The 17347-nt window shown below is 43.5% G+C and overlaps 1 protein-coding gene across 1 annotated transcript in view; it reads right to left on the bottom strand.

The window, feature by feature from the left end:
• LOC311099142 (serine protease FAM111A-like) overlaps positions 1-15896 on the bottom strand; it is a 29112-nt gene extending 13216 nt beyond the window's left edge. The window contains exons 1-3 of the mRNA XM_084139804.1: positions 15766-15896; positions 8021-8138; positions 7853-7927 (exon numbers count right to left, since the gene is read on the bottom strand). Coding sequence (XP_083995930.1) covers positions 7853-7927; positions 8021-8068 — 123 coding nt within the window. The 5' untranslated portion in view covers positions 8069-8138; positions 15766-15896. The remainder of the gene's footprint in view (positions 1-7852; positions 7928-8020; positions 8139-15765) is intronic.
• Positions 15897-17347: the final 1451 nt, after the last annotated feature.

The following is a 17347-nucleotide window of genomic DNA, read 5'->3' as shown; positions in this document are numbered from 1 at the left end:
AGGAGTCTGGAAGGGCATCAAGGAATTTTTGTGTTGTCTGAGAATTTATAGCACGACTTTTGATGCTCCTTGGTTGGGGTCTGAGCAGATTATTTGTTGCGATTGCAAACGTAATAAAATGGTGGTCCGATAGTCCAGGATTTTGTGGAAAAACATTAAGATCTACAACATTTATTCCATGGGACAAAACTAGGTCCAGAGTATGACTGTGGCAGTGAGTAGGTCCAGAGACATGTTGGACAAAACCCACTGAGTCGATGATGGCTCCGAAAGACTTTTGGAGTGGGTCTGTGGACTTCTCCATGTGAATATTAAAATCACCAAAAATTAGAATATGATCTGCTATGACTACAAGGTCTGATAGGAATTCAGGAAACTCAGAGAGGAACGCTGTATATGGCCCAGGAGGCCTGTAAACAGTAGCTATAAAAAGTGATTGAGTAGGCTGCATAGATTTCATGACTAGAAGCTCAAAAGACGAAAACGCCATTTTTTTTTTTGTAAATTGAAATTTGCTATCGTAAATGTTAGCAACACCTCCGCCTTTGCGGGATGCACGGGGAATATGGTCACTAGTGTAACCAGGAGGTGAGGCCTCATTTAACACAGCAAATTCATCAGGCTTAAGCCATGTTTCAGTCAGGCCAATCACATCAAGATTATGATCAGTGATTAGTTCATTGACTATGACTGCCTTTGAAGTGAGGGATCTAACATTAAGTAACCCTATTTTGAGATGTGAGGTATCACGATCTCTTTCAATAATGGCAGGAATGGAGGAGGTCTTTATCCTAATAAGATTGCTAAGGCGAACACCGCCATGTTTAGTTTTGCCCAACCTAGGTCGAGGCACAGACACAGTCTCAATGGGTATGGCTGAGCTGACTACACTGACTGTGCTATTGGCAGACTCCACTAAGCTGGCAGGTTGGCTAACAGCCTGCTGCCTGGCCTGCACCCTATTTCACTGTGGGGCTAGAGGAGTTAGAGCCCTATCTATGTTGGTAGATAAGATGAGAGCACCCCTCCAGCTAGGATGGAGTCCGTCACTCCTCAGCAGGTCAGGCTTGGTCCTGTTTGTGGGTGAGTCCCAGAAAGAGGGCCAATTATCTACAAATTCTATCTTTTGGGAGGGGCAGAAAACAGTTTTCAACCAGCGATTGAGTGCTGAGACTCTGCTGTAGAGCTCGTCACTCCCCCTAACTGGGAGGGGGCCAGAGACAATTACTCGATGCCGACACATCTTTCTAGCTGATTTACACGCTGAAGCTATGTTGCACTTGGTGACCTCTGACTGTTTCATCCTAACATCGTTGGTGCCGACGTGGATAACAATATCTCTATACTCTCTACACTCGCCAGTTTTAGCTTTAGCCAGCACCATCTTTAGATTAGCCTTAACGTCGGTAGCCCTGCCCCCTGGTAAACAGTGTATGATCGCTGGGTGATTCGTTTTAAGTCTAATACTGCGGGTAATGGAGTCGCCAATGACTAGGGTTTTCAATTTGTCAGAGCTAATGGTGGGAGCCTTCGGCGTCTCAGACCCCGTAACGGGAGGAGTAGAGACAAGAGAAGACTCAGACTCAGACTCCGACTCGCTACATAATGGGGAAAACCGGTTGAAAGTTTCTGTCGGCTGAATGAGCGACACCGGTTGAGCATTCCAACAGTATTTCCCTCCAGAAGCCATGAGAAAGTTGTCCGGCTGCGGGGACTGTGCGGGGGGATTTATACTAACGTTACTATCTGTACTTACTGGTGGCACAGACGCTGTTTCTTCCTTTCCTACACTGAGATTACCCTTGCCTAACGATTGCGTCTGGAGCTGGGCTTGTAGCACAGCTATTTTCGCCGTAAGGCGATCGTTCTCCTGTATATTATGAGTACAGCGACTGCAATTAGAAGACATCATGTTAATGTTACTACTTAGCTTCGGCTGTTGAAGATGTTGACGAACCATGTCCAGATAAAGCGTCCGGAGTGAAAAAGTTGAATGAGGGAAAAAAGTTGCGATGGAAAAAAGGAAAATAAAGTAAAAGTTGGCAGCAAAAACGCACAGGAAAATGACTCTTCTGTCTCGGGAACTACCAGTGACTCGCTCAATACGGAAGTGGTCAGATGGCCACTAGGTGATAGTCTGGTGTCACAGACGATAACTAGTACCCTGTACACAACATAACTGTTCCTCTGTCTGGAGATACAACTCACCACTATAACTGTTCCTCTGTCTGGAGATACAACTCACCACTATAACTGTTCCTCTGTCTGGAGATACAACTCACCACTATAACTGTTCCTCTGCCTGGAGACACAACTCACCACTATAACTGTTCCTCTGTCTGGAGATACAACTCACCACTATAACTGTTCCTCTGTCTGGAGATACAACTCACCAATATAATTGTTCCTCTGTCTGGAGATACAACTCACCACTATAACTGTTCCTCTGTCTGGAGATACAACTCACCACTATAACTGTACCTCTGTCTGGAGATACAACTCACCACTATAACTGTTCCTCTGTCTGGAGATACAACTCACCACTATAACTGTTCCTCTGTCTGGAGATACAACTCACCACTATAACTGTTCCTCTGTCTGGAGATACAACTCACCACTATAACTGTTCCTCTGTCTGGAGACACAACTCACCACTATAACTGTTCCTCTGTCTGGAGATACAACTCACCACTATAACTGTTCCTCTGTCTGGTGACACAACTCACCACTATAACTGGGCCTCTGTTGCCTAGTCTGTCTCTGCATCTTCTCTGCTGTCACTCTGGCTCGGTCTGTGCTTCTCCTTGTTCTCCTCTGTCTGTCACTCTATTCTATATATATTGTTATATCTGTTGGCCAGTCTGTCTCTCTGGGTGGTGGTCTTCCTACCGCCACTCCACTGGACTCTGCTGCAGCGTCTGAGCTGTCTTTGCTGCTAGGCCTCGCATCACTGGGACCAGAAGACCAGGGGACCACACTGCCTGTACTGGGTCCAGCAACATCTTAGGGTAACACTTTATTTTAAGGGTCTATAACCAGGGTTGGAACCTGTTCAGGGAACAAAACCGAAAACCGGAAAATAACGAAATTATTTGAGGAACAGAACCTGAACCGAAAACAAAGTGATCTATACTCTTCTGGAACACAACCGTTCTTTTAAAAGCATGGGAACTGGTTAATAACGCTCTTTTACGTCCCAGACATTTTTTTTCCCGTCCCACAAAAATCACAACAAAGCGCCTATGCAAATTCCTCACTCTGTCACTCAAACGTATTCAAGCATCTGCCTGCCAGCTGGAAATCTCTGCCAGTGGGTGTGCGTTTAGGCTACCTGCCACTCCCCTCTGAAGCATAGGTTACTGTAGCCTAGGTTACTGTAGCCTAGGTTACTGTTGCCCAGGTTACTGTTGCCTAGGTTACCGCTGCCTAGGTTACTGTTGCCTAGGTTACTGTAGCCTAGGTTACTGTTGCCTAGGTTACTGTAGCCTACTGATGACGTTACAAGCGTAATTCAGAAATTAGGGAGCGATGTTTATTAGAGAAGAATGGATTGACTTTTTCAATGCTAGTTAAGGATACTATAGTTATGACGTTTCACATTGGATTTATTAACTACAAAAAGGTAAAAAGGGTTTTTCATTATAGTGCTGCTCTGCACACGTAAGCTTGTTAGCTAGCTAGCTAACGTTTACTCTGGTCCAACGTTAAACCAACTCGGAAGTTCAAAGACATTCAAAGTTACTCCATAGAAGCCGCTCCTCCGTAGGTATAATTTCAACATATTTTATACAAGTTTTGTCTGTTGAAATTTGGTTACCATGATGACATAATCTTGTGGTTGAAATTTCACCCTCAAAACAGTTTATGTTGATGACTTTTTTTCCAAATCCAATGTATTTACCACGTAGATTCCACATCACAATACATTGACAAATTATGTTTTAACAACGTTGATTCAACCAGCTTGTGCCCAGTGGGTAGTACAGAGGCCTTGTCCGAAATCTGTAATTCCTACTCCTTATTAAAACTACATACTGTGTAGTAAGCATACAACAGACTATTTACAACATACCGTTATGTAAAGTGTGGTAGGACCGGTGCTAAGACCCCTAATTAAAGCTGCATCAGCATTCCGGGGTCCAGAGCCCCACAATGTTTCAGTTTAGTCTTTAAAGACTTTGTTCTGAGAGACACGAGGAAACAAAAGGGTTAATAACAAGAGAGAGGGAGATTCCCACACCAACATCTGCTAGGCTGCATTCAATGTGGTTGAAACCAGCGTTGAAGTTGGTAAACCAGCGTTGAAGTTGGTAAACCAGCGTTGAAGTTGGTAAACCAGCGTTGAAGTTGGTAAACCAGCGTTGAAGTTGGTAAACCAGCGTTGGAGTTGGTAAACCAGCGTTGGAGTTGGTAAACCAGCGTTGAAGTTGGTAAACCAGCGTTGAAGTTGGTAAACCAGCGTTGAAGTTGGTAAACCAGCGTTGAAGTTGGTAAACCAGCGTTGAAGTTGGTAAACCAGCGTTGAAGTTGGTAAACCAGCGTTGAAGTTGGTAAACCAGCGTTGAAGTTGGTAAACCAGCGTTGAAGTTGGTAAACCAGCGTTGAAGTTGGTAAACTAGCGGGGTTTTGGGAGCTTGGATGAGGATACTTTAAAAAAGGCGCACTCCTTACATTTGTGAATACCCTCAAAGACTGAGCCACCAACATAAATGTTGACAATGGAGCAAATGCATCCCATGACATTTTCACATGCAAATAACACTTCTTAGTAATGAATGAGAGTTCATCAGAGCGGCCAGTACGCAGGCTCTTTCACCATGATGGCAAATTCAGCACTCTGATTGGCGTGCCCACACCCTGAGATTTGCAGAGAAACAGACAAAGATTTCCTACGCTGCAAGTTTTAATCTAACTTGTTGGGAAAGTGGTCAAAATAGCTGATTTGTACAGTACATTTTGGATTTCATAGCATTCAAATGGGAGTTAACAAGAGGAGCTTTAGAATGGGAGCTTTAGAATGGGAGTTAACAATGGGAGCTTTAGAATGGGAGTTAACAAGAGGAGCTTTAGAATGGGAGCTTTAGAAAGGGAGTTAACAAGGAGAGCTTTAGAATGGGAGTTAACAAGGGGAGCTTTAGAATGGGAGCTTTAGAATGGGAGTTAACAAGAGGAGCTTTAGAATGGGAGCTTTAGAATGGGAGTAAACAAGAGGAGCTTTAGAATGGGAGTTAACAAGGGGAGCTTTAGAATGGGAGTTAACAAGGGGAGCTTTAGAATGGGAGTTAACAAGGGGAGCTTTAGAATGGGAGTTAACAAGGGGAGCTTTAGAATATGAGCTTTAGAATGGGAGTTAACAAGAGGAGCTTTAGAATGGGAGTTAACAAGAGGAGCTTTAAAATAGGAGCTTTAGAATGGGAGTTAACAAGGGGAGCTTTAGAATGGGAGCTTTAGAATGGGAGTTAACAAGAGGAGCTTTAGAATGGGAGCTTTAAAATGGGAGTTAACAAGAGGAGCTTTAGAATGGGAGTTAACAAGAGGAGCTTTAAAATAGGAGCTTTAGAATGGGAGTTAACAAGAGGAGATTTAGAATGGGAGTTAACAAGGGGAGCTTTAGAATGGGAGCTTTAGAATGGGAGTTAACAAGAGGAGCTTTAGAATGGGAGCTTTAAAATGGGAGTTAACAAGAGGAGCTTTAGAATGGGAGTTAACAAGAGGAGCTTTAAAATAGGAGCTTTAGAATGGGAGTTAACAAGAGGAGCTTTAGAATGGGAGTTAACAAGAGGAGCTTTAGAATGGGAGCTTTAGAATGGGAGTTAACAAGGGGAGCTTTAGAATGGGAGTTAACAAGGGGAGCTTTAGAATGGGAGTTAACAAGAGGAGCTTTAGAATGGGATCTTTAGAATGGGAGTTAACAAGAGGAGCTTTAGAATGGGATCTTTAGAATGGGAGTTAACAAGAGGAGCTTTAGAATGGGAGCTTTAGAATGGGAGTTAACAAGAGGAGCTTTAGAATGGGAGCTTTAGAATGGGAGTTAACAAGAGGAGCTTTAGAATGGGAGTTAACAAGAGGAGCTTTAGAATGGGAGCTTTAGAATGGGAGTTAACAAGATGAGCTTTAGAATGGGAGTTAACACGGGGAGCTTTAGAATGGGAGTTAACAAGAGGAGCTTTAGAATGGGAGCTTTAGAATGGGAGTTAACAAGAGGAGCTTTAGAATGGGAGCTTTAGAATGGGAGTTAACAAGAGGAGCTTTAGAATGGGAGTTAACAAGGGGAGCTTTAGAATAGGAGCTTTAGAATGGGAGTTAACAAGGGGAGCTTTAGAATGGGAGTTAACAAGAGGAGCTTTAGAATGGGAGCTTTAGAATGGGAGTTAACAAGAGGAGCTTTAGAATGGGAGTTAACAAGGGGAGCTTTAGAATGGGAGCTTTAGAATGGGAGTTAACAAGAGGAGCTTTAGAATGGGAGCTTTATAATGGGAGTTAACAAGGGGAGCTTTAGAATAGTTGCTTTAGAATGGGAGTTAACAAGGGGAGCTTTAGAATGGGAGTTAACAAGAGGAGCTTTAGAATGGGAGCTTTAGAATGGGAGTTAACAAGAGGAGCTTTAGAATGGGAGTTAACAAGGGGAGCTTTAGAATGGGAGTTAACAAGGGGAGCTTTAGAATGGGAGTTAACAAGAGGAGCTTTAGAATGGGATCTTTAGAATGGGAGTTAACAAGGGGAGCTTTAGAATGGGAGTTAACAAGATGAGCTTTAGAATGGGAGTTAACAAGAGGAGCTTTAGAATGGGAGTTAACAAGGGGAGCTTTAGAATAGGAGCTTTAGAATGGGAGTTAACAAGGGGAGCTTTAGAATGGGAATTAACAAGAGGAGCTTTAGAATGGGAGCTTTAGAATGGGAGTTAACAAGGGAAGCTTTAGAATGTGAGTTAACAAGGGGAGCTTTAGAATGGGAGCTTTAGAATGGGAGTTAACAAGGGGAGCTTTAGAATGGGAGTTAACAAGAGGAGCTTTAGAATGGGAGATAACAAGAGGAGCTTTAGAATGGGAGCTTTAGAATGGGAGTTAACAAGAGGAGCTTTAGAATGAGAGTTAACAAGGGAAGCTTTAGAATGGGAGCTTTAGAATGGGAGTTAACAAGAGGAGCTTTAGAATGGGAGCTTCAGAATGGGAGTTAACAAGAGGAGCTTTAGAATGGGAGCTTTAGAATGGGAGTTAACAAGAGGAGCTTTAGAATGGGAGTTAACAAGGGGAGCTTTAGAATAGGAGCTTTAGAATGGGAGTTAACAAGGGGAGCTTTAGAATGGGAGTTAACAAGAGGAGCTTTAGAATGGGAGCTTTAGAATTGGAGTTAACAAGAGGAGCTTTAGAATGGGAGCTTTAGAATGGGAGTTAACAAGGGGAGCTTTAGAATGGGAGTTAACAAGAGGAGCTTTAGAATGGGAGTTAACAAGGGGAGCTTTAGAATGGGAGTTAACAAGGGGAGCTTTAGAATGGGAGTTAACAAGGGGAGCTTTAGAATGGGAGTTAACAAGGGGAGCTTTAGAATGGGAGTTAACAAGGGGAGCTTTAGAACATTGAAAGTGGATGGAGGGAAGACAAAAGCTGAATAATTGAAAAAGTATAAATGATATCAAAAAGTTGTAAATATACAATTATTCCAGACTAGTCTGCACATTTTAAAGTTTGAATCACGTATCTAGCGTAAACAGAACAGTGTACGGAAAATAGCGTTCCAAAGAATAAAGAGTCAGAAATAAGTTGTACAATATTTAAAGTGTGACTGCTGAAGCAAGTCACGTTAATAAAAGAAAACTAAGATTAAAAGTAATATGACAGAGTGTGTGTGTCACCTTGGCATCAGCTCCTGGAGATTGGCCAGGAGTTTCTTGTTGGTTGTTTGAAGTGTTACTTGGACGAGAAGTCTTCTGTAATATAGAAAAACACCATCACATATTGTAGGTTATGAACGGTGACTCAAGTTGTAGACAGTTGGTTTGGTAGAACTCCTTTCAAAATACCTTCAAAAATTGGTCCAGTAGATGTTGTTTCTTTGCTCTATCTCCCATGGCAACAGCACAGTACTATTCTGCCACCAGCACAAACAATGATGCCACTTTCGTATGGTAATGAGGAAACCTTCAAAATAAAAGCCAGCATTTCAACACATTGTAATATCATTAGTTGAATAATAAGATAAAATTGGCCATTGATTAAAATGATATTGTGCCAACAAGAAAAGGCACTAAGTTATTTATGAGAAAAATATATATATATATGCTTAAAAAATTTTTTTGACCAATAATGAAAAAATACTATGTTTATTATACAATGTTTTTATCTATCCTGTAGTCTAGTAATTTATAATTAATTTATCTCTACCTATATGCACATATCTACTTCAATTACCTCATACCCATCGACCACATCAGCTCAGTACTGGTACCCTGTGTATATAGCCTAGTTATCACCTCGTACCCCTGCACATCGGCTCAGTACTGGTACCCTGTGTATATAGCCTAGTTATCACCTCGTACCCCTGCACATCGGCTCAGTACTGGTACCCTGTGTATATAGCCTAGTTATCACCTCGTACCCCTGCACATGGGCTCAGTACTGGTACCCCGTGTATATAGCCTAGTTATCGTTACTCATTGTGGATTTATTTATTGTGTTATTATTTCTCTGTGCATTGTTGGGAAGGACCCGTTAGTAAGCATTTCACTGTTAGTCTACACCTGTTGTTTACAAAGCATGTGACAAATTAAATGTGATACTAACCAAATACAGTGCCTTGCAAAAGTGTTCATACCCCTTGGATTTCTTCACATTTTATTGTGTTACAAAGTGGGATTGAAATGGATTTAATTGTAATTTTTTGTCAACAACCGACACAAAATACTCAGTAATCAATGTTCCCTCTAAGCTGTGCGCCTGCACCTGCCTCGCAGAAGAAATATCAGCCCACAGAGAGAAGCACGAGATTGAACTTCACTCAACTTTCCAGAGTTTTCCCCTTTAGTTAACACTATCAACGTTTCCCTTTACTGTGGCAATTGTGATCGAATCAATGCAATATTAGCCACTTTCAATGCAACATACTGAAACAAAACGAACTATGTAAGAGGTTTTTGCTCTGAGTAGGATTCTACTGAGCACGACTCAGCCCGCACAGACCGGTGCGGCATAACCAATCAGAGCTGCAGTAGGCCTATATGCAAATATACAACGGGTGGGTCTAACCCTGAACGCTGAATGGTTAAATCTGCATTCCAGCCGGTGTCTATTCCACAAGTTACCACCGGCTAAATCTATGATGTTAAAATGCTTATTTACATTGTTCCATCTGACTGTTTATAAACTTGATCTCCACTATAAAAAGCATCTAGACATTATCTCCCATTTCTTTTAGACTAACATTTAGGTTTCAACAGCGGAGATATGTATAAACATTTACATTTACATTTTAGTCATTTAGCAGACGCTCTTATCCAGAGCCACTTACAGTGTCACACCCTGGCTCTGGGACTCTATATGTTGAGCCAGGGTGTGTTCATTCTATGTGTTCTGTTTCTATGTTGGGAATTCTAGTTTGTTTATTTCTATGTTGGCCTGAGTGACTCCCAATCAGAGGCAACGAGTGTCAGCTGTGGCTGGTTGTCTCTGATTGGGAGCCATATTTAAACTGTCTGGTTTTCCCTTTGTGTTTGTGGGATAAAGTAAACCTTCTAACCCCCCTTACCCCCCCCCCCCCAAAAAAAAAGTGTAAAGTGGTTGTCCCACTGGCTATAAGGTGAATGCACCAATTTGTAAATCGCTTTGGATAAGAGCATCTGCTAAATGACGTAAATGTAAATGTAAAAAAATGGATGAATAAGATATTTGAATACAGAAGTGCCCTTTCTTACCGATCTCTACAGCTTCTGTCCAAAAACAAATCCTGTGAAATGAGGTCAACACATACTGGAGGACAGTGGAGGCTGCTGACGGGAGGACGGCTCATAATAATTGCTAGAACGTAGCGAATGGAATGCCATGTATTTGATACCAGAGTAGGAGGCCGTTTTTTGTGCCCAAAGTTGACCTTAAAAAAATAAAAATAGTGCATGAATAACACTTCAAAATCTCGAAATGTTGAGAATGAAGTTGCATTATTTCGAGAATATTCTAAATTAAACTTAGAGAATAAAGTCGAAATATTTCAAGAATAAACTCTACATTTTATTTGAAGAATAGTACATTTCAATAACATAGTCGAAGTTATATTTCAAGATGAAAGTAGAGGATTTGATTAATGACATGCCTCCCTGGCTCCCTGTTGCTGTGCGACACCATTGAAATGCCCTAGTTCGATGACCTGGTGAAACTATACTTTAGAATTGGCTTTAGTAAGAAGGAAATTGTTGCTCTTTTAGCACATAATAACCATATTACAATAAGTATTAGGACCTTGAAGAGGTTGTGCCGCAGATTGGGTCTTTTCAGGAGGAGGAGGTAGCCTATTGGCCTTGGTGCAAAGTGTGGTCCTCTGTAGCTCAGCTGGTAGAGCACGGCGCTTGTAACGCCAAGGTAGTGGGTTCGATCCCCGGGACCACCCATACACAAAAATGTATGCACGCATGACTGTAAGTCGCTTTGGATAAAAGCGTCTGCTAAATGGCATATTATATTATTATTATATTAAAGTGAAAGCAACTGTAATGTATGATATACATATTAGGAACTTCATCATTCCTCCTCAGACCTTACCCCCCTTCCCTAGTCAAGTCAAGTTCCCTGTTCGCAGCGCCGCCGTTTTTCAAACAAAGTCAACACAGCAGCCATTGCTAGCTAGCCAACACGACCAGCTAGCTGTACTGTAGCAGCTAAATACAATATATTTGTGCTAGCTAGCCAACGTTTAATTATTGCTGCGTTATGAAAGGAACTAGACACGGACACAAATTATCTGTTTAGTGTGTTAACACACTATTGGTAGTTTGTTGTAACCAAGTATTGGTGCTAAACTGTGTGTTATTGGATGCTAGCATGCTAGTTAGCTATGGCGTCATAGTTAGCTAGCTGAATAAAGTAAGTTGAGTCTATTCCTTGAAACATTGAACCGCTGTAGTTCACAACAATTCTAATTTCTAAAGTGGAAGTTGGGAGAGTTTTTATTAGGGTGGTTCAGTGAAACAATTATAGTTTCTGAGGTGGAAGTTGGGTGAGTTATATTTGGGAGTTTTGGTGAGGGAGGCCCTACTCTCTCCTTTCCCAGATGTTTAGTTCATTTCATTCCGATCTCCTCTGCATTATTGTAGCCATTTGCTACAGCCTGTCAACTATGCCTCTGCCTATCCCTGTTCTCTCCTCTCCGCACAGGCTAAACAAACGCCTCACACCGCGTGGCTGCTGCCTCTCTAACCTGGTGGTCCCTGCACGCACCCCACACCTGGAGTTCCAGGTCTCAGGCAGCCTCTGGAACTGCCGTTCTGCTGCCAACAAGGCTGACTTCATCCCAGCCTATGCTAACCTCCAGTCCCTCGAATTCCTGGCGCTGACGGAAACATGGATTACCACTGAAAACACTGCTACTCCTACTGCTCTCTCCTCGTCTGACCATGTGTTCTCGCATACCCCAAGAGCATCTGGTCAGAGGGGTGGTGGCACAGGAATCCTCATCTCTCCCAAGTGGACATTCTCAATTTTTCCCCTAACCCATCTGTCTATCTCCTCATTTGAATTCCATGCTGTCACAGTCACTAGCCCATTTAAGCTTAATATCCTTGTCATCTATCGCCCTCCAGGTTCCCTTGGAGAGTTCATCAATGAGCTTGACGCCTTGATAAGTTCCTTTCCTGAGGCTGGCTCACCCCTCACAGTTTTGGGGGATTTCAACCTCCCTACGTCTACATTTGACTCATTTCTCTCTGCCTCCTTCTTTCCACTCCTCTCCTCTTTTGACCTCACCCTCTCACCGTCCCCCCCTACTCACAAGGCAGGCAATACGCTTGACCTCATCTTTACTAGATGCTGCTCTTCTACTAATCTCACTGCAACTCCCCTCCATGTCTCCGACCACTACTTTGTATCCTTTTCTCTCTCGCTCTCCTCCAACACTACTCACTTTGCCCCTACACAGATGGTAATGCGCCGACGCAACCTTCGCTCTCTCTCTCCCGCTACTCTCTCCTCTTCCATCCTATCATCTCTTCCCTCTGCTCAATCCTTCTCCCTCCAATCTCCTGATTCTGCCTCCTCAACCCTCCTCTCCTCCCTTTCTGCATCCATTGACTCTCTGTGTCCCCTATCCTCCCGGCCGGCTCGGTCCTCCCCTCCAGCTCCGTGGCTTGATGACTCATTGCGAGCTCACAGAACAGAGCTCCGGGCAGCGGAGCGGAAATGGAAGAAAACTAAACTCCCTGCCGACCTGGCATCTTTTCACTCCCTCCTCTCTACATTTTCTTCATCTGTTTCTGCTGCTAAGGCCACTTTCTACCACTCTAAATTCCAAGCATCTGCCTCTAACCCTAGGAAGCTCTTTGCCACATTCTCCTCCCTGCTGAATCCTCCCCCCCCCCCCTCCTCTCTCTCTGTGGATGACTTCGTCAACCACTTTGAAAAGAAGGTTGACGACATCCGATCCTCGTTTGTTAAGTCTAATGACACTGCTGGTCCTGCTCACACTGCCCTACCCTATGCTTTGACTTCTTTCTCCCCTCTCTCTGAGGTAGGGGAGAAGGTCACCGGAGATGGTCTGGAGAAGAGAGGAGGGGATGGGGTCAAGCGGGCCGCCCAACAACCTGCCCGCTTGACCCCATCCCCTCCTCTCTTCTCCAGACCATCTCCGGTGACCTTCTCCCCTACCTCAGCTCGCTGATCAACTCATCCTTGACCGCTGGCTATGTCCCTTCCGTCTTCAAGAGAGCGAGAGTTGCACCCCTTCTCAAAAAACCAACACTCGATCCCACTGATGTCAACAACTACAGACCAGTATCCCTTCTTTCTTTTCTTTCCAAAACTATTGAGCGTGCCGTCTTTAGCCAACTCTCTTGCTATCTCTCTCAGAATGACCTTCTTGATCCAAACCAGTCAGGTTTCAGGACTGGTCATTCAACTGAGACTGCTCTTCTCTGTGTCACGGAGGCTCTCCGCACTGCTAAAGCTAACTCTCTCTCCTCTGCTCTTGTCCTTCTAGACCTGTCTGCTGCCTTTGATACTGTGAACCATCAGATCCTCCACTCCACCCTCTCCGAGCTGGGCATCTCCGGCGCGGCTCACTCCTGGATTGCGTCCTACCTGACCGGTCGCTCCTACCAAGTGGCGTGGCGAGAAGCTGTCTCCGCACCACGTGCTCTCACCACTGGTGTCCCCGAGGGCTCAGTTCTAGGCCCTCTCCTATTCTCCCTATACACCAAGTCACTTGGCTCTGTCATATCCTCACATGGCCTCTCCTATCATTGCTACGCTGACGATACACAACTAATCTTCTCCTTTCCCCCTTCTGATAACCAGGTGGCGAATCGCATCTCTGCATGTCTGGCAGACATATCAGTATGGATGACGGATCACCACCTCAAGCTGAACCTTGGCAAGACGGAGCTGCTCTTCCTCCCGGGGAAGGACTGCCCGTTCCATGATCTCGCCATCACGGTTGACAACTCCGTTGTGTCCTCCTCCCAGAGTGCGAAGAGCCTTGGTGTGACCCTGGACAACACCCTGTCGTTCTCCGCTAACATCAAGGCGGTGACCCGATCCTGCAGGTTCATGCTCTACAACATTCGGAGAGTACGACCCTGCCTTACACAGGAAGCGGCACAGGTCCTAATCCAGGCACTTGTCATCTCCCGTCTGGATTACTGCAACTCGCTGTTGGCTGGGCTCCCTGCCTGTGCCATTAAACCCCTACAACTCATCCAGAATGCCGCAGCCCGTCTGGTGTTCAACCTTCCCAAGTTCTCTCACGTCACCCCGCTCCTCCGCACACTCCACTGGCTTCCAGTTGAAGCTCGCATCTGTTACAAGACCATGGTGCTTGCCTATGGAGCTGTGAGGGGATCGGCACCTCTGTACCTTCAGGCTCTGATCAGTCCCTACACCCAAACGAGGGCATTGCGTTCATCCACCTCTGGCCTGCTGGCTCCCCTTCCTCTGCGGAAGCATAGTTCCCGCTCAGCCCAGTCAAAACTGTTCGCTGCTCTGGCACCCCAATGGTGGAACAAGCTCCCTCACGACGCCAGGACAGCGGAGTCACTCACCACCTTCCGGAGACATTTGAAACCCCACCTCTTTAAGGAATACCTGGGATAGGATAAAGTAATCCTTCTAACTTTTTTCTCAAATTAATTGCAACTATTGTCGAAATTTCGAATTTAATCGCTAAGTATTTCGAGTTTTTAAAGCACTCTCCATGCAATGTTTTTTTGTATTTTTTAAAATCTTCACTTGGCCCTAATACTCTTCAGTAAAACATAAATAAATAAATCGAACAACAGCACTGGTTGACATTATTCTACATGACACAAAATGTGATGATTCATGAAAGTTATTCCCTTCTTGAATCTTAGGGGGCTTTCACATCAAATTCGTTTGGTGGGGGTTTTCCGAACTCTGGTGCGTTGACCGCCTTAGTTCGACCTGTTCGGTTCATTTGGACTGGCCTGTTCGGTTCATTTGGACCGCAGCCTACTATCCGCACTAAACAACCCGCCGTGGTCTCAGTCTGATCCGGACCAAACACGGGAAAATAAATCAGACTCTCGCATTATTATTGGTAGTTGGACTGACGCAGCATCATAACTTCAGAGCTCTGAAGCATTCTGTGAGTAGAAGCGCATTTATGAGCGCATCCGATCCAGATGAGGGGAGACGAGGGCTAAACCTGGGATATACCGTCGGCTACCGGAATATAGCCTATTCACGTCGCATTTAGAGCGGCCATTGCGCTGTTTCCTCCCGGTGTTGTTGGAAGACCAAAGCGAATGTAATATGAAGATTGGGACACACAAGTGATGCTGCATGGTCATCATAAACGGATTTAACTAGAGCATTTTTGTCCAATAAAGAAATTACTTTCATGGACATTTGGGCCAGTATGAAAAAATTAAAAACTAAAATGTATGCACTCACTACCTGTAAATCGCTCTGGATAAGAGCGTCTGCTAAATGACTAAAATGTAAATGTAAATGTTTAGTTTAGAAAATTGAGTTCGTTTGACATTTACCAATGTGAAACCAACTGGACCAAATTTTTAAAAAAAAATACAGTGTAACAAATAGTCGAACTCTGATTGGAACTATAGCGCCAAATTATGTGACGACACCCTTAAAAAAACTAGGCCACAATCCGGATTTTTTTGTTGTTGAACATTTGGTTAAACTACGCTTTGCATGAATCAATCAACATTAATACATTTCTTACCTCATAAAAAAATCGTATCATATGTTTTAGGATACCAAAGTTTAAGAAATAGGCTACATTTCCATCCAGTATTCTGTCACTGTGAGAAGAAAATAGCATATCAGGCTCCTGTATCCTACACCTAGAAGATGGCGCCAAAATAAGAGGGAGATCACCTGAGATCAAAAGTGGTCGATCAACAAGATCAACGAGTGCCTTCTTTACAGTCACTCTGTGCATACTTGACATATGTATTCATGTATAAACATACCGCTTTCTTTATTGTAATTCATATTTCTGGATTCACGCATTTCATGACAGTCTTGACCTAAAACCTAACATATTTCACAATGTTTCACTCAGAGATGATAACAGCGGGCTACTTACGAGGATAGTTCTTCCTAAACGACAAGACAGTCCACGCAAACCATGAGCAGCATAAACTATTAACCAGCGCTGTGTTGATGACCTGGGCAGAATAACATCAAATGAAACCAGCAAACCCCTCTCAGAAAACTTCGGAAAGAATATGATCATTCCATGTGTTCTTCTTCTTTGGTATAATGGTGTTCGCAACAATTATATGTGCATTCCGCCACCTACTGTACAAGTGGATAAGGATCCCAAAAAGAAAATAAATTTTTTTTTTAGCTGTAACTGTATATGCATTCGTAAATCAGGTCCTTTCTTGAGTTGGGCTCTGGGATGTAATAACCGTTGAGCATCTGATCTTATGGTTGATTGTGGAGGAAAGGGGTTGAGTGTGTTAGAGTATGTGCGTGTGTCTGTGTGTGTCTGTGTGTGTGTGTGTGTGTTTATCCCACATCTGTTGCAAGGGGTTGTAAGGATGTTAGGGAGAATATAGGATGAACCACAATAATTGTTTGCTAAAATAATAATTGCTTGACAAAAATGTCATGTAATACAATGGCAATCCGGGTTATAGGTAACAATCTAACGCATGAACTGACAACATTATTACGCATATTAATTGATAATGATGCAAATTAAGATATGCAAGATATTTGAATATATATATATATATATATATATATATATATATATATATATATTCATTCAGGTGAGAGTATTGGAAATGCTTTTGGCGGTTGACCTGCTTCTGTTTTGTGGGTGGCACTATGTGCTGTTTTCGATGGATGGGTCCTGGCCTCTACGGGGGTGGTGATCCGGGGGGACGGGGTGGAGTATGTTGATCACTGGGATGACGGCCCAACTTGGGGTGGGGAGAACAATTGGAGGGTTACTTAGTAGCAATGCAAATATCATGGTACAGCTATATGGACACTCAATCACTATGGTATTTTTTATTGGTAAATATACAAACATATACAGTGGGGGGAAAAGTATTTAGTCAGCCACCAATTGTGCAAGTTCTCCCACTTAAAAAGATGAGAGAGGCCTGTAATTTTCATCATAGGTACACGTCAACTATGACAGACAAAATGAGAAGAAAAAATCCAGAAAATCACATTGTAGGATTTTTAATGAATTTATTTGCAAATTATGGTGGAAAATAAGTATTTGGTCAATAACAAAAGTTTCTCAATACTTTGTTATATACCCTTTGTTGGCAATGACACAGGTCAAACGTTTTCTGTAAGTCTTCACAAGGTTTTCACACACTGTTGCTGGTATTTTGGCCCATTCCTCCATGCAGATCTCCTCTAGAGCAGTGATGTTTTGGGGCTGTCGCTGGGCAACACGGACTTTCAACTCCCTCCAAAGATTTTCTATGGGGTTGAGATCTGGAGACTGGCTAGGCCACTCCAGGACCTTGAAATGCTTCTTACGAAGCCACTCCTTCGTTGCCCGGGCGGTGTGTTTGGGATCATTGTCATGCTGAAAGACCCAGCCACGTTTCATCTTCAATGCCCTTGCTGATGGAAGGAGGTTTTCACTCAAAATCTCACGATACATGGCCCCATTCATTCTTTCCTTTACACGGATC

The sequence above is a fragment of the Coregonus lavaretus genome (assembly GCF_964263955.1).
Source record: "Coregonus lavaretus genome assembly, chromosome: 23".
Lineage (NCBI taxonomy): Eukaryota > Metazoa > Chordata > Actinopteri > Salmoniformes > Salmonidae > Coregonus > Coregonus lavaretus.
This window is presented reverse-complemented; position numbering and strand designations above follow the sequence as displayed.